Source organism: Electrona antarctica, assembly GCF_951216825.1.
Source record: "Electrona antarctica genome assembly, chromosome: 3".
In the NCBI taxonomy this organism is placed as follows: domain Eukaryota; kingdom Metazoa; phylum Chordata; class Actinopteri; order Myctophiformes; family Myctophidae; genus Electrona; species Electrona antarctica.
In genome coordinates this window covers 33,838,614-33,860,080 of record NC_136808.1, presented here as the reverse complement: position 1 = coordinate 33,860,080, position 21,467 = coordinate 33,838,614, and the positions used below count along the sequence as shown (strand labels likewise).

The 21,467-nt window shown below is 42.6% G+C and overlaps 2 protein-coding genes across 2 annotated transcripts; both read left to right on the top strand.

Annotated features, from left to right (window-relative positions):
• The first annotated feature begins 914 nt into the window (after positions 1–914).
• LOC306919596 (uncharacterized protein) lies at positions 915–19,335 on the top strand. Its single transcript, XM_079496195.1, has 7 exons — positions 915–969; positions 4,690–4,816; positions 7,693–7,753; positions 9,731–9,803; positions 13,310–13,393; positions 16,465–16,542; positions 18,889–19,335. Exons 2-7 carry the CDS (start codon positions 4,695–4,697, stop codon positions 19,311–19,313), a joined length of 843 nt encoding a protein of 280 aa, XP_079352321.1. The 5' UTR covers positions 915–969; positions 4,690–4,694; the 3' UTR covers positions 19,314–19,335.
• LOC306920570 (uncharacterized protein) lies at positions 11,617–13,032 on the top strand (the record flags this gene model as incomplete). The annotated part of the gene is made up of 1 exon (XM_079497382.1): positions 11,617–13,032. The coding sequence occupies one exon, from the start codon at positions 11,617–11,619 to the stop codon at positions 13,030–13,032; it is 1,416 nt and encodes a 471-aa protein (XP_079353508.1).
• Positions 19,336–21,467: the final 2,132 nt, after the last annotated feature.

Below are 21,467 nucleotides of genomic sequence, written 5' to 3'. Positions count from 1 at the left end.
TAAAAACTAGATTAAAATGTTAGGGAAGAACTACAGTATAGTGGACAAGAGATCCAGCAGAACTTGTTGCGCTCGGATGCTGTGTTCTGAAAATAGCCAATCACCAAGCAGATCGGCTATTTTCAGCATGGATCCAAGTGTAAAATCAGGCATTACGACGACATTAATACATAAAGTCTACATTTTAGACAAAAACTAGATAAAAACTAAATCTTTTCAGATGACTAAAATATGACTAAAACTAAATGTAATTGTATTCAAAAGACTGTGACTAATAGTCAAAATCAACAGTAGTTCATTCAAGGGTTCTTGACGTAGACTGTTTGCAGCGGCATTAGCAGGATTATGGACAATGGGTGTTCCCCGTATAGGCTGTTATACCACACAGAAAGAGAATACATGTTGTACTTTGACCAAATATGAATTAGCCACAACTGTCCCGTTAGTGAAATACATACATACCGTAAAAAAGTCAAGATTAGATATTACATTGTAGGAAGACAGGAAGAAAGACATAGATAGAGTGTTTGGATATGATAAGCCACAAGAAAAACACCTTGATCTGGATTTAAACCCATTGACATTGTAGTAAGGTCTATGGCCTTGGCATGCACGATTCACCCACACAAACAAATATTTAACTTCTGGGTGATGTGCGGTTTCTGTGTGGAAATAAACATCCTATTCTATTCTGTTCTATTCCTTCCTAAATCATAGGAATTTAAAGAACTGAACACTTTTCCACAGTTGCAGTGTTGTTGTTGTTGTTATAGAGACAGACAGAGAGAGAGAGAGAGAGAGAGAGAGAGAGAGAGAGAGAGAGAGAGAGAGAGAGAGAGCAAGTTAAGCAAAGGATTCGATAGTGTTTATTCATGTTATATTTTGCATTACAGTTGTTCCGCTATGACAGCAGCCTGAGACACCTGCATCTTGGTTTCTAATTGCACAAGTATAACCACAAGCCACAAGGTAAGGTATACAATCTAATTTGTTACATTATTGTGTTTTAATAAATCTGCACTCACATTCTATTTACCTTTGCATTATTTACACATACAGGATGTGCATCAGCCATTCATGAGCACATACATAATACCGTAGGCCTATAGTATAATATGATCAGGGTGCACAATATAGGCCTAATTATAACTTTTATATTTTATAGTTACTGTTAAAGAACTATACTATATACACGTAAATTCATTTTCTTATAAAATGATCCACACTAATGCGAATTCTAAATCTACTTGGCCTTGGCATGTGTCTCAAAGGAGGTGAGTGAACAGTTCAGAAAACTGCCTACCAGTGACATCATCAAAGTTAAAGGGATATTTCACTTTGAAAAAAACGTCATTTTATCGTCTACTCAGGCTTATGTGAACTCCCCAGACAGTTTTTAAGTTGCTTGATTCAGTATTTAGATATTTGATATTCATTTTAGCTGCCCCACGCCTTCCTATACAAACCCATTATAACGTCAAACTCCATTTGAACCATGATAGATTCATCGAAAACACCCAACCTTTTTTCTGTTGACTGATATTGTCCTTCTAATACGTGAGGGGCCATGGATTTTCATTTACTGTTTTCAGTTTTTTAATCATTATTTTGGAAAATAAACTCCTCCAGCACCGCTCACAAAATCAAAAATAATTATTAAGTAGACGATAAAATGACCAAAAGCTTTTTTGAAAGTGAAATATCTCTTTAATAGAAACGGCAGGCTTTCTATTCCTGGAATAGAAGCTGTTGTTCTCACATTGATTAAAAAAAACCAACATTTGAATCTGGATTTACCAATCCTGCCTACCGATGATGTCACTGCGAGTTTCTGATCTGTCCGCAGTTTCAATGTTATCTCTTTAGGCACAACATAGACAGGTATGGCATTTTGGAATTCATATACATTAAGAAAGGCTATGTTGATTGCAGTTTCAATGTTATCTCTTTTGGAATTCTTCAAGTCATACAGTACCTAACAAAAAAGAATTTTCTTAGCGCAACACAAAACTGTCCTGCTGACCGTATATAATCTGCTAGGAGACGGTGTTTTACAGTTGGTAATAAATCTGAGAGGGAGACAGTGTAGGAGAGACAGTCGGTAGTACAGCTGAGAGGGAGACAGCTAGTGTAGGAGAGACAATCTGTCTCTCCTACACTAACTGTCAGTGTAGGAGACAGTGTATAGAGACAGTCTGTCTCTCCTACACTGTCTCCCTATATCAACTTATACCGTCTCTCTAGCCTGTCTCCCTCTCAACTTATACCGTCTGTCTCTCCTACACTGTCTCCCTCTCAGCTTTATTACCGTCTGTCAAACATTGTCTTCTATAGCAGATTATGTATACGGTCTGCATGCACCTCCTGGTACCACAGCACCTCAAAGGCCCTTAAAACTAGGCTCCAGACTTCCCAAAACAAACTGGTCAGGCTCCTACTTGGCCTCACCCCCCGAATCCACCTCACCCCTGCCCACTTTGACAGGCTGGAATGGCTTAGGGTCGACGACAGAGTACAGCATCTTGCAATGGGTCTGGTCCACAAGATTCGATACACCACCAAGATACCCATGTACCTGTCTAGATACTTCCTTAATGTTAACCATGTACAACTCACATTCGGCACAAACAAGGGACCCTTTTCCCCCTCACTGTATATGCTTATTTTCCCTTTTTACCTCCTTTATGAGGAATTCCTGTTCTGTTCTTTGACTATATAGTCAAGTGTCTATTTGTACGTCTCTAAATGTTTTGATGAATTGAACAAGGTGGACCCTCTTGTAAACAAGTGTAATGCTTATTGGGTCGTCCACTCACAGTTAACAGTCTTTGTATTGAGTTTGTGCTTAAAATGTACTGTAATTCTGCAAACTGTTAATAAATATTTCAATCAATCAATCAATCAAAATGCTAAAACTGTCTCACTCTTATTTTCTTTGTCAATATAGAAAAAAGAGCTCTCTATGGACTCTAATTGTTATGTATATTAGAGTTCTGTATTTAGCTATTTTCTGCTATCTAAAGCAAAATATAATAGTTACTTTAAAACACAGGCAGCCAATACTTCTCTCAGGGTGTGCAGCCCTGCCCTGGTGCTTAACAACCAACCAACACCCAGTAAAGATGATATGTGTAGGGCGACACACTAGGTCAACACTTGTAAAAGTCTCTAGAGTGAAGTCAAGTCTAGCTTCAAGAACATGCCTATACTTTCTCTTTGTGACAATGTATATGATTTAGAAATTCTTGATTTATTGGAGAATATACAATATCGGTACCTCATTGTTTTGTCTGATGACGAATTGTTTTTCTCGCTTTATCCCTTCCCCAATAACTGTAAGGTGTTAGTTAAACAAAGAATGTAAACTTAGTACCACAATTATCATGTTGAACTTAAAAGTGACCCGACAGTCTGACCTGCAAGGCAGCAACATTATTTATTATATTTATATTCTTCCATTATTTTGTTTAATTCCATCATCCATGGTGATAAGTGGCTCATATCCATGTTTGTATCTTTGTTTCTTTTGGTGTGAGACTGTGAGTTGTTCAAATTTGAAATTGCCTATGGTAATCTGCCTCCGTAGTGTTGCTGCATGAATGGAATTTGAACTCTACACATGAAACTAAGAAAAAAAAACGTAGGCCTACAGAAAATGTAGTTCAGAAAAAGGTTGCTCATTCCTAACAATGCTGCAGGTATTGGTGCTCAAACTGTACATGTAGAAAAGATAACAGAAATATGAGGCATATGTACACTACGTGTTAATGAAGGTGGCTGTGAACGTTTGTCTGTTCATATAAAGTGTTCAGCCACGCCATCTGCAAAGTATGGTAATAATGGTAAATGGTAATTAATCATGTTAGCATTCCTTCTCACGTGCTATGTGGTGATTCTGCAAACATGACATGAATTCACACATTATTTTGCATGCAAGTGTTTTCGGCTTTGCTCTTTCTTATTTGGCTTGTCATTGTCCTCTCTCTAGGTCAAGGTCAAGTTTATTATTAGTATGTCCCAAACTGGGCAATTCATGTACAGTAGATAATAAAAACTCTAAAAACACAGTACACATACATAAACAAGAACAGACATAGATATGTACATGGTCACAAGATCAAGAAACAGTTAATTAAGTAAATATAAAGTGCAACCATCCACCCACCTCACCCCTGACACTAAACAACAGCTACACCTCCTCCTGCTTCCATTATTGATGGCATGAATGGAAGTGGGTATAAATGAGAATTTATACCTATTGTTTTTTGTTGCAGGGGCCTCTAACCGTTGGCCAGAAGGCAATAATTGATATTCCGGATTTAGGGGGTGAGATATGTATCTGCTCTAATAGATCATAGACACTTTCCCTTGAGCACCTGCTCTTCATATACTGTACATAACTCAGACAGCTGAATTGTACTCCCACAATCTTGCTAGCCCCTTAACAACCCTGTTAAGGGCATTTTTCTGTCTATATGCCAAGGTTTCCAACATACCAACAAATGGCAGCAAAGGAAATAACAGACTCTATTATTGTGTGTCTATTATAGTTCCTTCCATTCACTTTCTCTCAGTGTGTTGATGCTTTTCCTCTCTATATTCTATTTTCTCCCACCCACCCTCTCTCTCTCTCTCTCTCTCTCTCTCTCTCTCTCTCTCTCTCTCTCTCTCTCTCTCTCTCTCTCTCAGAGGTCATGATGAAGTTGGTAGGAGGTGAGGTCATGGGGGTTCTCTCTCCAGATGCAGGGGTCCTCTGTCTCCTCATCATAGTAATCCTTTCCATCATCCTCTCCACTCTCTGCTTAGACTGTGGCAGGTGAGTAACACGCACACACGCACGCACGCACGCACGCACGCACGCACGCACGCACGCACGCACGCACGCACGCACGCACACACACACACACACACACACACACACACACACACACACACACACACACACACACACACACACACACACACACACACACACACACACACACACACACACACACACACACACACAGGGCAGGTTTTTCAATAGATATAAATGTATTTACACCTTTTCTATAGTGTTGTGTTTCTATAGTGTGTGCAAGCTATGATGACGAACATGCAGATACATTTATCCGCCTGAAGATGGCACTATCCCTCAAGGCCTCAGTTCCATAGGAGGTTAGGCTTTAGTCAGGGGCCTGCAGCCTGCAGCCTGGACCTAGCCTGGGTAAACCCCTCCCCCCTCGCCAGATTTGCATTCTGCCTCCTGGCAGAATGAAATGTTGTCCAGCAGGGGGAGTGGGTTTACCCAGGCTAGCCTGGACCTACTGTATAAGTGGGCCATGACTTGTTTTGACAGGTTGTTAACAAAATAACTAATAGAGGCATATCATATAAGTCAAGCCAAGTCAAATGCATTTATATTGACCTCACCGTTTCTGTCTCAAAGGGCTTTATATGTAGCCTGGCCTAGACAATTTACAATTTACAATTTAGGCATTTAGCAGACGCTCTTAATCCAGAGCGACTTACATTAGGCAAGAACAAAAGTATGGGAATACATCACATATATAAAATGCATTTATCAAGAAACATGCGTAAGCTAAGAACGTAACTAGAACATATCTATATAATGACACTATACATATTAAATATACATATATACTAGGCTTAGTGAGAGGTTTCCTACTATACTATGCTATACATATGTACTATGATGTGCTATGACTACATACAATGCAATTATTGTGCTGTCTACATGACATGCTATAAGTCTGTTTCAAATGCTATCTAAGTCTAAAAAGTGCTATCTAAGGGGATAGGATAAGTGCTATGGGCCATGATGGAGTCTGAAAAGGTGGGTCTTCAGACTACGGCGGAAGATTGGGAGTGATGCTGCAGTTCTGATTGCAACGGACAGCCTCATAGCGGGGATTCACTCCCTCTATATGAGGCTGGCCAAGCCAGGCTACTTTATATACCCTGTCTTTATACAAAAACTGTCAAGAAAAGGAATCCTGGTATGAAAGGAAAAATAAACATTGGGAATGATCATAAACAATTAAGGTGAGCTCCTTCCACTGGACAGCCATGCAATACATTCTGCATGGGCAATATCCACATGCACAAACAAAGCAAAGCTATTCATTGTCTGATCCAGTAGTAAGTGTATTGATTTTGACAGAAAATTCTGATTTAGTTTTAGTTTTGGTCACATCTTAGTCAACTGAAATGTTTTAGTTTTTGTCTTAGTTGGGGGAGAACTCGTAAGAAATCACCAGATTTGGCTTTTGGAGACTAGTTTTTGAATTTTGGCATGGTGTATGCCATGGTAATAACTTCTAATAAGGTTTTCAAAAAGCTGTGCAAACGAGTTGGGTGCACCCCCTAAAGGTGCATTCAGACTTGGATAGTCACAGTGGCACAGTCGGTAGTGCTGTCGCCTCACACCTAGAAGGTCCTGGGTTCGATTCCCGCTGGGGACGCTGTGGGTGTGTTCCCTCCTCTGCGTATGTCAGTATATGGTTGAAACCTAGCTCTGGTCCATAGCCCTAATGCCCTTGCTGCCGTTGCATTAAGGGCAGGCTATGCCACTCTGGGCTTCCTGCCCTCGCATGAAATGCAGACAGCCTCTCCTCTGTAGCGAAAATATAACGTTTTAACGCTACTACTCACCAATACAAAGACTGGTTGTGTCATTACAAACAAAAGCCTACTTTCCTTAGTGGACACACTCTGTTAGGCTAAATGTAATCTCTCAAGAACAGATTCCGAGCTGCGCTACTGAATCTGTCGGCAGGGGCATTCAGAGCGTGTATACATTTTTGTTAGTAAATGGTCGCATATATTTCGTCAGGTCACCAATTTCACCGTAACACTGCCCTGCTGGAGTGACCGATTGTGAGTAAGCGAGTGGCCAAGATTTGTGGTATTGGAATTTGGCTTTAGACATATAAAGGTAGACGCAACTTCCTTGGTTCGTGCTTCACTAGTCTCGTGTAGCCAGACAACTATAAGAGGAAATAGCCTGGCCACGTGACGTGAGACCAGTGACGTTTCCAGTGTCGGGTCTGACAAGTCCCGGAAAAGACACCCTGTGATTGGCCAGTAGTCATTTGAGTGGCAGCGTGGCGCCGTAGTGTGCCTTCCGCACTTCCGACACACTCACTTCCGCCCTCACGTCGTCGACAGACTCGACACACGGCGCTCTAATGAACCAATGGCCAATGAGGCATCTATTTTTGAGTGGTGTAAACCACTCCTACAACTGGCTATTGTGTGCATAAAAAAATGACCATGGTTGCTATGTTCAAAATAATTTCTGACGTAATTAAATCACACCCGGGTGAACTGGATGACCGTAGCAACCGTGGTCATTTTCTCTGCACAAAAAAAGCCAGTTGTGAAATCACATCCGGGTGTGATACATACATTTATCAAAAATGATAGCTTTTTTTACTTAACATATTTTGTGTGATTTCATTACGTCAGACATTACGTCAGACCACAGCTGATCATGCTATATAAAACCTTACACCACTCAGTTCACACGGGTGTGATTTTTATTATTAATATCTATGTTCTACAGGGCGACACCCCAGAGACAAATTCAAAGGAAACAAACAGCAGACAGCGCTGTTCGTTCCTTTTTTTGGTCCATTGATTCAGTCATTGTTTGAAAATGTCTTGCCTTCTTTCTGATGTCTCTTCCAGACGTTCCTTTAACTTGCGAGATCCTGACGTGGAGAAGAACCCCTCTACACTCGTCAGAGTGGTGAGACTTAAATACTACTGCATATTGTATGTCAATATCAACCAAGCAGAGAACCTTTTTTTCCCCATAGTTTGCAAAAGGAAACCTCTCACTAAGAGAGTCACATTTAGACAGCAGAAATAATTTCACCACCCTCCCTATCTATATTAGTAGTAGTAGTATTAGGATGTTGATATTCATTTTGTATTCATACTTAGGGCCCCAAATCACACCTTAGAAAGCATAAGTGTCTATTTCAAACAAAGTGCTTTTTTCTGGGGAGTCATATTTTGACAGCAGAAACTGCCTGTCATAATTTGCACCCCCTCCCTATCTAATTATTGGTAAAAATGTGGATGTTGATATTCATTTTGTATTCATACTTAGGGCCCCAAATCCCACCTTAGAAAGCATGAGTGTCTATTTCAAACACAGTGGTTATTTTAGTCATATTTTGACAGCAGCAACTGCCTGTCATAATGTCACCCCCCTCCCTAGTATTGGACAGTATTAAGATATTGATTTTCATCTTTAGGGTCCCAAATCATACCTATAGATAGCACTAGTGTCTATTAAAACACATAGGTTTTTTGACTGGGGAGTCACATTTTGACAGCAGAAACTGCCTGTCCATGATTTTCTCCCTATCTAAAGATTGGACAGTATTAGGATGTTGATATTCATTTTGTATTCATCTTTAGAGCCCCAAATCACACCTTAGTTAAAAAGCATGAGTGTCTATTTCAAACACAAAATGTTTCTTCACTGGGGACTCGTGGGAGTAATAAGTTAAAGGGTTAGGAGGGTTAGTTTAAATCAACTGAGCCCTGTCTAGAACATTGACAATACGTAAAGGAAACAGAGAGGGTATAGTAATGAGGACTCGTAGTGTATTATGACACCTAACACAACAACAATGGACCTTAACTGTGTTCTTAACCACATTAACCCATGCTGAGTGTTGGAGGGGCATTGGCTGTGTTCAATGACATATAAGCCGCTACAGTTTCCTGGTTCTCTGGGTTCAGCTTCCTCCTAGCTTCTGGTCTTGCCATCATCCCTGCTTGTTTGATTAGAGCTCTAATTAGCTCTGGTCCATAGCCTTCTACTGCTTCTACGATTCTGCCCTGCAGTATAAGGCTATGGGACTTTCAGTTTTAAATCTCAAATCGAAATCAGACCAGCCTCTCCTCTTTAGCGTATTTTAAAAGAACGTTTTTGCTACTCACCAAAACATAGGCGGGTTGTGTCATTAGAAAGCCTACTTTCCTTAGTGGACGCACTCTGAGCCCCCCACCACACGTATAAACGATTTTGTTTCCACCGGAAAGAAAATACTTTTAGTTACTCTGCTGCGCCCTCTATACCGATATTGCCCAGAGAACTGCCTCATAGAGAATATTTTCCCCTTTCTGGCCAAAAGGTACCGTTTATACGTGTGGTGGGGGGCTCAGAGTGCGTCCACTAAAGAAAGTAGGCTTTCTAATGACACAACCCGCCTTTGTTTTGGTGAGTAGCAAAAACGTTCTTTTAAAATACGCTAAAGAGGAGAGGCTGGTCTGATTTCGATTTGAGATTTAAAAAAGTCCCATAGCCTTATACTGCAGGGCAGAATCGTAGAAGCAGTTGAAGGCTATGGACCAGAGCTAAGCTCTAATGAGTTTGCATGTGGCTATGTGGAGGAGGACATGACCTATCACCAAAAACTGGAGTATGTATGAGCCTTCAGTGGGACACAACACAAGCCAACACGCACATGGGTGCAATTAACAATGATGGAGCTGGTGTACTTTGCCTTGGAGTACTTACACTTCTACATATTTATGTTGCCCAAATAGCTAAAGCAGCAAATCTACATTGTAAGCTTGTACATCTGCTATTTTCGGTGTTTGTCCTATGGCAAAACAGGGCTCAAGTAGCTAACAAACAAAGATGCATGACATAGAATCGGGTATGATTCCATTGATTGTAGGTATTGATGCTGATGTTGATTTGTAGGTGAAGCTGGAGGAAGCCATGGCAGCCAGCAGAGTGAACCCCATGATCAACGAGATGCAAGACGACGAGATGGGTCAGTCCTTTTAGTCTGTTGCAACAGTAGTATGGGTTTCTTCATTGAGTTGCCAACCCATCCTTGTCCAATAGGCACATTAGCAGCGAAGAAAGCTTTACCTGCATAGCAACCGTTGCTAAACTATTTGGATTGGCATTGGACAATCGCTTTTTGGGGTGGGATTTAGTGAAGGGCTAATTGCCTCAGCAAGTACATTTTCATATTTAAAGATGGAGCGCCGCAAAAACATTTACACCCTGCAACATGATCATCTGGTATTATTATTATATTGATCCTCAGGTATTATTATTATATATAAGGAGATTTCTTTGTTTTTTTTAAGTGTACAGTATTTGTTAAAATGTCGTTTTTATGTGGACACGCTGTACATCACATTAAGTACAGTATGCCTGGTTTGCCTGGTGGGTGGTGATGGGTGGTAATCCACCTGAACTGAAGCCGCACCCACAGCTGTTGTTGTATGATAAAGGGGGAGGGGTTAGGGGAGGGGATGATATTGTGATGTCACTATATCACTGTTATTTTCATATTCATGTTTTACTATCAAGGTTTCAGCCTCCAGGAAGAGACCCTAAATACAAAGGGAAGACATCATTACACATAACAACCACAACAAGGTGTCACCTCATAAACACAAAGATCATAAACACCTCCATCTTTAAGGTGTTTGACTTGGGTGCTTTCTTTCTAAACTCAATGCAATGAAGGTACAGTATACAATACGGTTGTACTGTATAGTAGTAGCCTATAGCAATGGTTCTCAACCTTCTCAGGCCGTCATCCCCCCCAAAATAAATAATCATAATATGATTATTGAAATATTATTTGAACTGGAGACCTCCCACCCTGACAAGCACTTGGAATGTAGGAGTTGAGGCAACAAATTTAGTTTGACTCGGTTCCACAGAAGAAATAGTGAAAATAGCCGATCTATAAGCTTATAATATTTTCAACATATTTATTTAAACTTATATTATTTGACACTTTGGCCAGTTTTTGAGGGCCTCCAATGTCTGTATAGAGGCTTTCAGACATGACGTCATATAGCAGCCAAGTTCAGCATGCCCCCATGACGACGGGCGGCAGTGGCTCAGGGGTAGAGTGACCGGATGGAAACTGAAAGGTTGCCAGTTCAAACCCGGGCTCCCCCAGAGTTAGTGTCGAAGTGTCCTTGAGCAAGACACTGAACCCCTAATTGCTCCCGATGTGCAGGTTGGTGCCTTGCATGGTTTCCTCCCGGCATGTGTGTGTGAATGGGTGAATGTAATGCACAATCTCTGTAAAGTGCCTTGGATAAAGGTGCTATATAAATGCACCATTTACCATTTTACCATTTACGTCACGTGGCAGCCACGTCTAGACTTTTTGAGTGGTGTAAACCACTCCTACAACTGGCTTTGTTAGTTTACGTGTCTGTTCGTACCAAAAAATGAGCATGGTTGCTATGGTCAGCCAGTTCACACGGGTGTGATTTCATTACGTCAGACATTACGTCAGACCACAGTTGATCAGTCTATATAAGACCTTACACCACTCAGTTCACACGGGTGTGATTTTTATGTTTACTTTAAGCATGCACCCCCAAGCAAACTACAACAGTTCACCAGGCCAGGTTGCCTACCCGGGGCCTGCACAGCTATCAATTCCATATTTGGGTAAGGCTGACGTTAACAATGAGCTCATCAAGTTGGCAACTTATATATTAAGCAATTTTACGCCTTCCTTGTTACTTACTTATACTTTAACTAGCGTCTAGTATTCAGCGATTTGTTTTGTCAGAAGACTATATTTTACGGCAAATTGCGCAAACATGCAAATCTTCGTCAAGACCCTCACTGGCAAGACCATCACCCTGGAGGTTGAGCCAAGTGATACCATTGACAATGTCAAGGCCAAAATACAGGACAAGGAAGGCATTCCCCCCGACCAGCAGAGGCTGATCTTTGCTGGCAAACAACTGGAGGATGGACGCACCCTGTCAGACTACAACATCCAGAAGGAATCCACGCTTCACCTTGTCCTGCGTCTCAGGGGAGGCATGCAAATCTTTGTCAAAACCCTCACTGGCAAGACCATCACCCTAGAAGTTGAGCCAAGTGATACCATTGACAATGTCAAGGCCAAAATACAGGACAAGGAAGGCATACCCCCTGACCAGCAGAGGCTGATCTTTGCTGGCAAACAACTAGAAGATGGACGCACCCTTTCTGACTACAACATCCAAAAAGAATCTACCCTCCACCTTGTGCTCCGTCTGAGGGGAGGCATGCAGATCTTTGTCAAAACCCTCACTGGCAAGACCATCACATTAGAAGTTGAGCCAAGCGATACCATTGACAATGTCAAGGCCAAAATACAGGACAAAGAAGGTATACCCCCCGACCAGCAGAGACTGATCTTTGCTGGCAAACAACTAGAAGATGGACGCACCCTTTCTGACTACAACATCCAGAAAGAATCTACCCTCCACCTTGTCCTGCGTCTCAGGGGAGGCATGCAAATCTTTGTCAAAACCCTCACTGGCAAGACCATCACCCTAGAAGTTGAGCCAAGTGATACCATTGACAATGTCAAGGCCAAAATACAGGACAAGGAAGGCATACCCCCTGACCAGCAGAGACTGATCTTTGCTGGCAAACAACTAGAAGATGGACGCACCCTTTCTGACTACAACATCCAAAAAGAATCTACCCTCCACCTTGTGCTCCGTCTGAGGGGAGGCATGCAGATCTTTGTCAAAACCCTCACTGGCAAGACCATCACATTAGAAGTTGAGCCAAGCGACACCATTGACAATGTCAAGGCCAAAATACAGGACAAAGAAGGTATACCCCCCGACCAGCAGAGACTGATCTTTGCTGGCAAACAACTAGAAGATGGACGCACCCTTTCTGACTACAACATCCAGAAAGAATCTACCCTCCACCTTGTCCTGCGTCTCAGGGGAGGCATGCAGATCTTCGTCAAAACCCTCACTGGCAAAACCATCACCCTAGAAGTTGAGCCAAGTGATACCATTGACAATGTCAAGGCCAAAATACAGGACAAGGAAGGCATACCCCCTGACCAGCAGAGGCTGATATTTGCTGGCAAACAACTGGAGGATGGACGCACCCTTTCTGACTACAACATCCAAAAGGAATCTACCCTCCATCTTGTGCTCCGTCTCAGGGGAGGCATGCAGATCTTCGTCCAAAATACAGGACAAGGAAGGCTTTCCACCTGACCAGCCCTTGAAGTGATACCATTGAGAATCTCCAAGCCACAATATCTAAAAGTGGAAGGGGAGGGGGGCAGTAAATGATTATTATTCAATAATGTTACTTTTTTTTTTTTTTTTTACCAATTTATGTATTTTATTTTATTATTATTTATTTTCATATATTTTTTTTAACCACAAGTTGGCCTAGCTATACATACATGTGTTTGAGGCATGGTCATTGTTCCCGAACCTAGTTATGAAGCTTCATTTATTGACAGTGTGTACCGTGTTTGTTTCTCAGAGAGCACTACATCGGAGTCGGGCCCTGAGGACAACTCTTGGTACCAACCATGGAGGAGCCACCTGCAGTCACCAGATAAATCAGGTCTGTATGGGTGGATGGATGGCTGATTGGTTGTCTGACTTTTATTTTTGAGGGGCACTAGCCCCTCCAATGCATGGCTTTCCGAGATTACGTCATGTGGCAGCAAGTCTATATGGACATGTAATGTTTGTTTAAAAAACAAATCACACTTGTGTGAAGTGAGGGTCGCTCTTATCATATACATCATCATACATCACATTCCGTCCGTGCTCAGCCCATCAACACATCACATTCATACATCACATTCCGTGCTACAAACACATTCCGTGTTCATACGGACATACACACAAATCTGTGCATAGGATGGGCTAGCGCCCCTCAATAACCGGCCACCAGCCAAGTCTATGGATGTTTGTTTAGGGTAGTTATGATTGTAATAAATTGTTTAGGTTAGTAAATGACAACGTAAGATGTCATCTGCCTGATATAAATACTGCCCTCGCTGCGCCCCTCATTTCTTCTCCTGTTTTATGGCTGTTCTCATACCATTGCAAGGTTTAGCACCACCAACTGGATTGCAGAGTTCAACTCCAAAGTTATGCAGTACAACCAAACTAAATAAAGTGTCTATTCGAAATAATCCCATCCAACAAACATTGTCCACTCCCTCTCTCAGCACATTATCCAGGTCCTCTCCACTGACGTAATCAACCTTCAAAGATCTCCTTGCTGCATCCAGAATCATATTTATTCTCTATTCTATACCCCTACATACTGTAGCGACGTGTCCATACATTTGACAACAGCTAAGCACCTGAGTGGTGCTCTTTAGAATAGTCGAACCCTGTCACGTAATTGCAATATACTCTTTGTCTCTCTTTACCGACAGTGGAACGCCACTGATCACTCCCTTAATTCTCCTTTCAGATACTCCCAATCTCATAGTAGTCACTGTATATTTACGAAATGAAACAATATTCAGAGCTTTATCATCTGATCACCATCCATGCATTGTTGAGGGGCGCTAGCCCCTCCTATATCCAGCTATAGTGTAGATGTTCGTCTTACACAAACATTAAATTCCCATTGACAATGAATGGAGAATTTACGTCATATGTGGACGAGCAAATCGGCTGTTTTACAAACTTTCCCACAACCTGTGGTTCACTGAAGATGCCGTCCAATTGCTTCTCTGCTCTCATCCAGGCGCGCAGATAGGGGTGGGGGGGGGGGGGATCGACCCCCTCAGTTTCATGCAGCCATGTACCGTGGCTGCATGTGTTTTGCTGTGTTTTGCCGTGAAATCCGCTAAAAAACGCGGAAAATCTGCGTAATTATGCGCAAAAGTGGGGGGGATATCCCGCAGATAGCCCCAAAATATATTCCCCCCAGTTATAAAATGCTATCTGCGCCCCTGCTCTCATCCCAACAACAAAACCCCCTTGCTCTTGGTCACTCTCTGAGTCTGAATTAGTGGGCCTCCTTTTCTTTTATTTTCAATTCCTTGCGTATCCTCATCTTTGTCCCTTTCTGATTACAATTTTACCAGCTGCAAGCTGGTCAAAGAATAGAATGGAAATGTACACGACAAGTTCGCCACCTAGTTTGTCGTCTGACAACTCCGTTCACTTCATGGGGCCAGTCCAATGGCGGCTCACACATGCTTAACAAAGCTCTTGTCCCAGTTAAGGCTGCAAAAACAGCACTCGAGCGTGCAGTTTTCTGCCCCCTCAATGTCGTAAGGCAGCATTAACCAGGGTTGCCAAGTCCGCTTATTTCCAGCCACACTTGGATTCTTTTTTTCCCCACAGTTGCTTGCCTGGTTTTGGGAGGTTGGTTAGCTTATTTCTGTCACGACAGTTGGCAACACTGGCAACAACCCTGAACCCATACATCCCAATGATCCCATCGTCGGAACGGCATGAAGTGTAACAAACTCATGCTGTCTGCACGGAAGATTCACCACGCCCTCTCATCCCCTGCCCACCACTCACTTCACACGGGTGTGATTTTTTTCCCATGTGATTCTGTCTTGGTATTATAATCCTGATCATTCTTTACTTCTCAAATGTAGTTTCCTAGAAGGGGCCAAACGCCAAAGGAACGGATTTACTAAACTCTATACTCTAAATTGGTCATGATACTGTGCGATTTGCTTCATCCTAGCTTTGAAAATGTCACAATTTAAAACCGGTGAGATACCTCTTCTTCACTGATCAAGTCCGATGTCGTTCCGTTACAACCTGTCTCCGCCCCCATTTCTCCTCACCCACTATTGTTTTGTGATGTATTTCCGAGAGCAGAGTGACCTGCTGAGGGCATACATGTCTTATAGTGGACTGTAATGCAGTAGTGGATCATTTACTGTACAATGTTGAGGTATTTTTACTTTACTGGAGTATTTCCAATTTCTCATACTTTTACTTCACTACATCTCAGGCAACTATATTGTACTTTATAGTCTTGAGGTGTTTACAGACTACTGCGTTATCAGAGCGAATTTCGGGGCCGCTGTTTTCTTGGAGAAAACGCAGCAGTGTGCTAACACCTATACTCCACTACAATTATATGAAAACTGTAGTTACTAATTGTTTTGTAGATTTGGATTATTATTACAAAACACACTAATCACTTCAGCCTTATATTTGTCCATTTGAAAATAGCCGATATACAAGCCGATCCATAATCTCATAATGCGTCGCATTTTACTATTAGATCTGCAATAAGTTCAGAGCCCCTTGGCTCTTGGACTTTTACTTGTAAGAGTTACTGTATTGCAGCATTGATACTTTTATACTTAAGTAAAACACGTGTGTACTTTTTCCACCACTGTTGGAATGTAGCAGTGGTGTAGTTACTTGGCTGTATATAGCAGGAATATTTCATCACTGACTGACCTTTGGCCCCCGAGGTATGAATGAATACATGGTTTACAGTAGAAGAGTATCTATCTGTCATACAATTAGAACTCCCCTGAGGAGGGAGAAGGACAGGGTTTCACTTCTCTCTCTGTGTGTGTGTGTGTGTGTGTGTGTGTGTGTGTGTGTGTGTGTGTGTGTGTGTGTGTGTGTGTGTGTGTGCGTGCGTGCGTGCGTTGTTTGTGCGCGCATCCATGTGCGTGTGTGACACAGTTGTGGAGCAGATTCGTAATGGGAGTCCTGGAGCTGTGAAAATGAGAGGCTCCTCACCTCCAGCTGACACCAATATGGGTACACGCACGCATGCACGCACACACGCACGCGCACACACACACACACACACACACACACACACCGCCGATTTTTCACTGGGTCCAGAAAACCACGCCCACTGCTATGCCCTATTCAGTATTTTAGCCGTGACGTGAGCGTCCCCTCCAGAGATACTTCCGGGTCCTACTTTTGTGTCGCTTTTGTGTCCCCATAGAGTTATACTGTGACGCTCCGTCGGACTAAATCTGAGACGAAAACAACCACGAAAGTCTCATTTTACCGCTTTCTACGCAACAACAAAGCTGCTGCTCTCCCAAATCTGGCTGTGACAGGCCGTCTGCCCCACACTGGATACTATTGCCATTTTATTTCATTGTGTCAACTAAATCCTCATTAATGGAAACTAGATTCAACATACTCAAGCCTGCAGACATTCTAAATATGCCCCCGAAATATTGTAGTAAATGGACTGTTACCACCTTCAATAATAATGATAACTAGAAAAAGTGCCCTTCCGGGCACAGGTCTCCACCAGTGTGTGTGATGTTTGGCAAAATGTGTAGGAGTAATATATAAACGTGTGTGTGTGTGTGTGTGTGTGTGTGTGTGTGTGTGTGTGTGTGTGTGTGTGTGTGTGTGTGTGTGTGTGAGACGCGGCTGGGCCTGTTGTAGCGCCACCATGAGGCTGATTCGAAAACTGTCAAGTGGCATTTCTTCCTCAGCCTAGTGGGAATATGCATGCACAGTTTCACCGCAATCGGACGCTGCGTTGAGTAGTTGTGGCGATTTGTACAAAACGGGTACAAAGCAGGCTACTCCTGAAAAGTTTAGAAGCCAATCGTAGCCAATGAGGGTGGATTATGATAAATCAAACAAACCCGTCTTGATCACATGACTATGGAGAACATGTGTACTGATTTGCGTGAAATTTGGATAAAATCTGAAGGAGTAATATTAGAAAATGTGTTTTACATATGTCGGCCTCCTGGTGGCGCTATAAAGAGCAGATGTGAAAAATTCCAGGCAAAGGTTTTTCCTTGGCCTCTAGGGAGTTGGCATACAAAGTTATCCACAGATCCATGCAGTTAGAGGTAAAAACACTTTTCGGCCAGTTATAGCGCCACCATGAGGCTGAGTTGAAAATGTTCATGTGGCATTTCTTCCTCGGCCTAGTGGGAATGTGCGTGCACAATTTCACGGAAATCACATGATGTGTTCATGATTTGCAGCATTTTGTTTGAAACTGAGCACTCCTGCGAACTTTGGAAGGCAATCTTAGCCAATCAGGATGGAGTCTGAGAAATCTGAAAGACCTGTTTCGTTGAATGGCTCTAGAGAGACTGTGTACCAATTTGTGTGATGTTTGGACAAAATCTGTAGGTGTACTGTCCAAAAACTTGTTTTGCACAAAGCGGCCTCCTGGTGGCGCTATAACAGGCCGTTCTGGAAAATGTGGGGCAGACGTTCATCGTTGGCATCCAGGGAGTGTGTGTGCAAAGTTTGGCATCGACCGGGTTAACGGTGCCGGAGATTAGCTGGTAACAGACGGACGGAAGGACACACACACGGACACACACACACACGGACGGACGGAGTGCAAAACATACTCTCTCCCCATGCCTTCGGCCTGGTGGAGACAATAATAGTCTTTATTGTCTCCACATCATATATTTTCTTTGTCATGGACACTTACAAAACATTAATAATTCTACTCGATTTGGAAGCATTAAGACCCATTTTAACCCTCAATGGCTTCCTTTCTGAAAAATAACGTCATTGTAAAAAGATTCACGCGTTTAGAAATTCTATTTACAATGAGATGCGGACGGGAGCTGGTGCCACTTGGACCCGACGTAACGTAGCACTACAAAATGACGTCTGACTTAAATACAGAAGCCATGTCTGAATTACATTTAAATGATACCTACACAAAATAATTATTCTATGTATTAGCTTAACACTGTGTGTGTGTGTGTGTGTGTGTGTGTGTGTGTGTGTGTGTGTGTGTGTGTGTGTCAATAGAGCGTTGCAGTCCCGCCCCCCTACGAGGACCCAGGAAATAATTCCCTGTAGACTTTTCAAAAAGTATTTATTTAAAGACGTTTACTCCGCGTACAAAGCCAACGTGACAAAACATTGTGTTTGTTGTCATGATTTGTCACAACTCGAGTTGGCTTTGTACGAGGCTTAAAGGATATTTAAATAAATACTTTTTGAAAAGCCTATGGGGAAAATGAATGGGGAATTATTTCCTGGGCCCTCGCCGTTCTGAAAGGGGGTGGGACTGCGACGCTCTATTGTGTATCTCTTTAGCACACAATAATAGCATACCTCTCATTAGGCTCCATCCCACTCTTCCTCCAGAGCCTTTCACCACTGCCTTCACCAGCACCCTGAACCCAGAGGGTCCCCTGGAGAGCCTCGGCTTGGGCGCAGGACAGAACCAGGAACCCCCGGCATCTCCAGAAGTACATCCCCAGCATATCTACGACATCATCGCGGAAACGGAGAGCGTCGGAGGAGGAACTCCTCCGGCGGAAATGGAAATTTCATCTCATGAACTATACCCCGACTCGGCGGCCGTTCATGAGCTGGTTCACTCATCAGTAGAGGAAGCACAGGAGGGGTCGAGTGACAGGGAACGGAACCCAATGTATGCTCAGGTGAGCAAGAAGTACAAATGCCCGTCCCCGCTTCCTATCCCTTCCCCGGACGACAAGGAGAAAGTACAAGATGAGGAAGAGGAGCACGTTTCACCTTCGCTACCCGAGAAGAGTTTAGTGGAGTGATAGGAGTCTCATCATGCTGTACAGCAAAGGCAAACTGATGGAAAACCAGCAGGTTTTTGGGGGTATTTTCAGGAGGGGAGAAGGACATGTGCTGTCACTGTGCACTAGAATAAATAGACACTCAGTATTTTGCAGTGTACATCATACTACACTATTATAGTTGTTGTGAGACACCAGTGTTTTCAAGACTTGTGCCCAGGGCACACCAAAGGGCAAGAGAAGGTCTCAAGGCAAGGTATTCATAGCAAAAATAGTAGATATATGAGCTCACAACACGTGTTGTGAGCTTGCCTCTATAAATGTTACATTTTCGTCCTACAATGAAATACCCAAAACAGGGATGCAGGTTACAATATATATTTTTGGGGTATAGAGTTTGCCTCTGTATTGGAATAGTACTGATTAGTAAATTAATAAAAAACGTGTAAATTGTAACTGTTTTGTTTTTAATAGTTTGTGAGGGGTGCCAGCCTTTCCAACGTCTGGCTTTCAAACAAAAAACTAAACAGACAGTGATTGTGGTTGCGACGTCACGTGGCAGCCAAGTCTATGGATGTTTAATGTTTGCTTGTGACGCAGTGACGTTAAGCAGTGACGTCATGTGGCAGCCACAGTGGGCGCCCCTCACTTCATACGAGTGTGATTTTTGAGGGGCGCTAGCCCCTCCTATGTCCAGCTTTGTGCATGTGCTAACACGAACTTTCTCCTACACAAGTGACAAACATTAAATGCCATTGACAATGAATGGACAAATGAGTGTTCGTGTAAACACAAACATTGCATAACACAAACATTGAAGACGAAGGTGAGGACTGATTGGCCGGAATGAGATGATGTATGATGATGTACGTTGATAAGATCGCCCCTCACTTCACACGGGTGTGATTTTTATTATGTATATATCGCAATAATAATAAGTGGTTGTTACAAAATCCCAAGACAAACTGAACTTGTCTCCCTGGACCATTTCGGACCACTGGTCTACATGAACATATGCACTTACGGCATTTTGGAATGAATTCTTCCTACTTCCTGGCCTCTTCCAACTTCCTTCACAGGTGTTACCGATTATGCTAATTAAGGCTCTGGTTTCTGGTTGGTCAGAGTCAGGGTGCTGCTATTGTGTATGTTGGCTCACTGGAAACACGCCAGTGGGTCTCAACATCTCCTTGAGTGGGTTTATGGCCCTGTATACGCGTGTGTAACTCATCAGTTATGGGGGTCCTTGAAATTAAAACATTTGAGAAACACTGTACACTAAATTGAACAGAGCCTTAATCAGTATCATCGGTAACCTGTGAAGGAAGTCAGAAGAGGCCCAGAAGTAGGAAGAGTTATAGGCCTACAGGTAATACACCTCACTGCTGCACATTGAAGCAACATACAATTATCCAAAGCATCAAATGTAGCGCACAAAGTATTTATAGTGAATTTGTAATTTACAACACCTGTTCCCAGGAGGATTTAAAAACGAAATGGCAAGACATGATACAAAATTTTATTTTTAAGACAATTGTATTGCCACTTTCATGCCCACACACAATCTGACAGATTTTAAATCATCTTCCATTGTGCAAATCATCTATCCATATTGTCCAAATGCTGATCCTGCGGTTCATATGGAGCGACAGCAGGAGTAACGTATTTACCAAAGCTATAATAACCTTATTGTTATGATTTATTTGCACAATAATCAACATTTCTGTTTCCACGTCAATGTAAGCGTGCCAGAGTTAATAAGCTACAGTATGGAGTTAAGGCTCATTCATAGTCTGGATTTTCGGTGGTGAGGTGACCACTGCTCCGGTGGTGAGCTGACCACAGGAGCTGAAATAACGTTGAGCGGTGGTGAGTAAAAACAGAGAGAAGGGCTTGAGCGGTGGCGGTGGTTTCTTCACCGCGGCTCGTGACGTCATGTTGTAGTTCGGTGGTCACCTCACCACCGAAAATCCAGACTATGTATGAGCCTTTATACCCTTGACATCTGTACTCCCTGGTGGGAAGGTCATTAATACAAAACACTTTACAATACAATTACAACTATTGAACTATAATATTCTAAACGTAACAGTTAATGGCTGAGTTTCCCAAACACATTTTGTGTCGCAGGTAGCTTGAAAAGGAGTGCAGCATGCCCTCTAGGCCGTACACAGA

What these genes read in the sequence shown, in the direction of transcription:
- LOC306919596 (XM_079496195.1), top strand. Translation starts at nt 4,695, where the DNA reads ATGATGAAGTTGGTAGGAGGTGAGGTCATGGGGGTTCTCTCTCCAGAT. An exon ending in CCTCTACACTCGTCAGAGTG is followed by an intron (nt 7,754 to 9,730) that starts GTGAGACTTAAA and finishes GTTGATTTGTAG; the next exon opens with GTGAAGCTGGAGGAAGCCAT. An exon ending in GATGCAAGACGACGAGATGG is followed by an intron (nt 9,804 to 13,309) that starts GTCAGTCCTTTT and finishes TTTGTTTCTCAG; the next exon opens with AGAGCACTACATCGGAGTCG.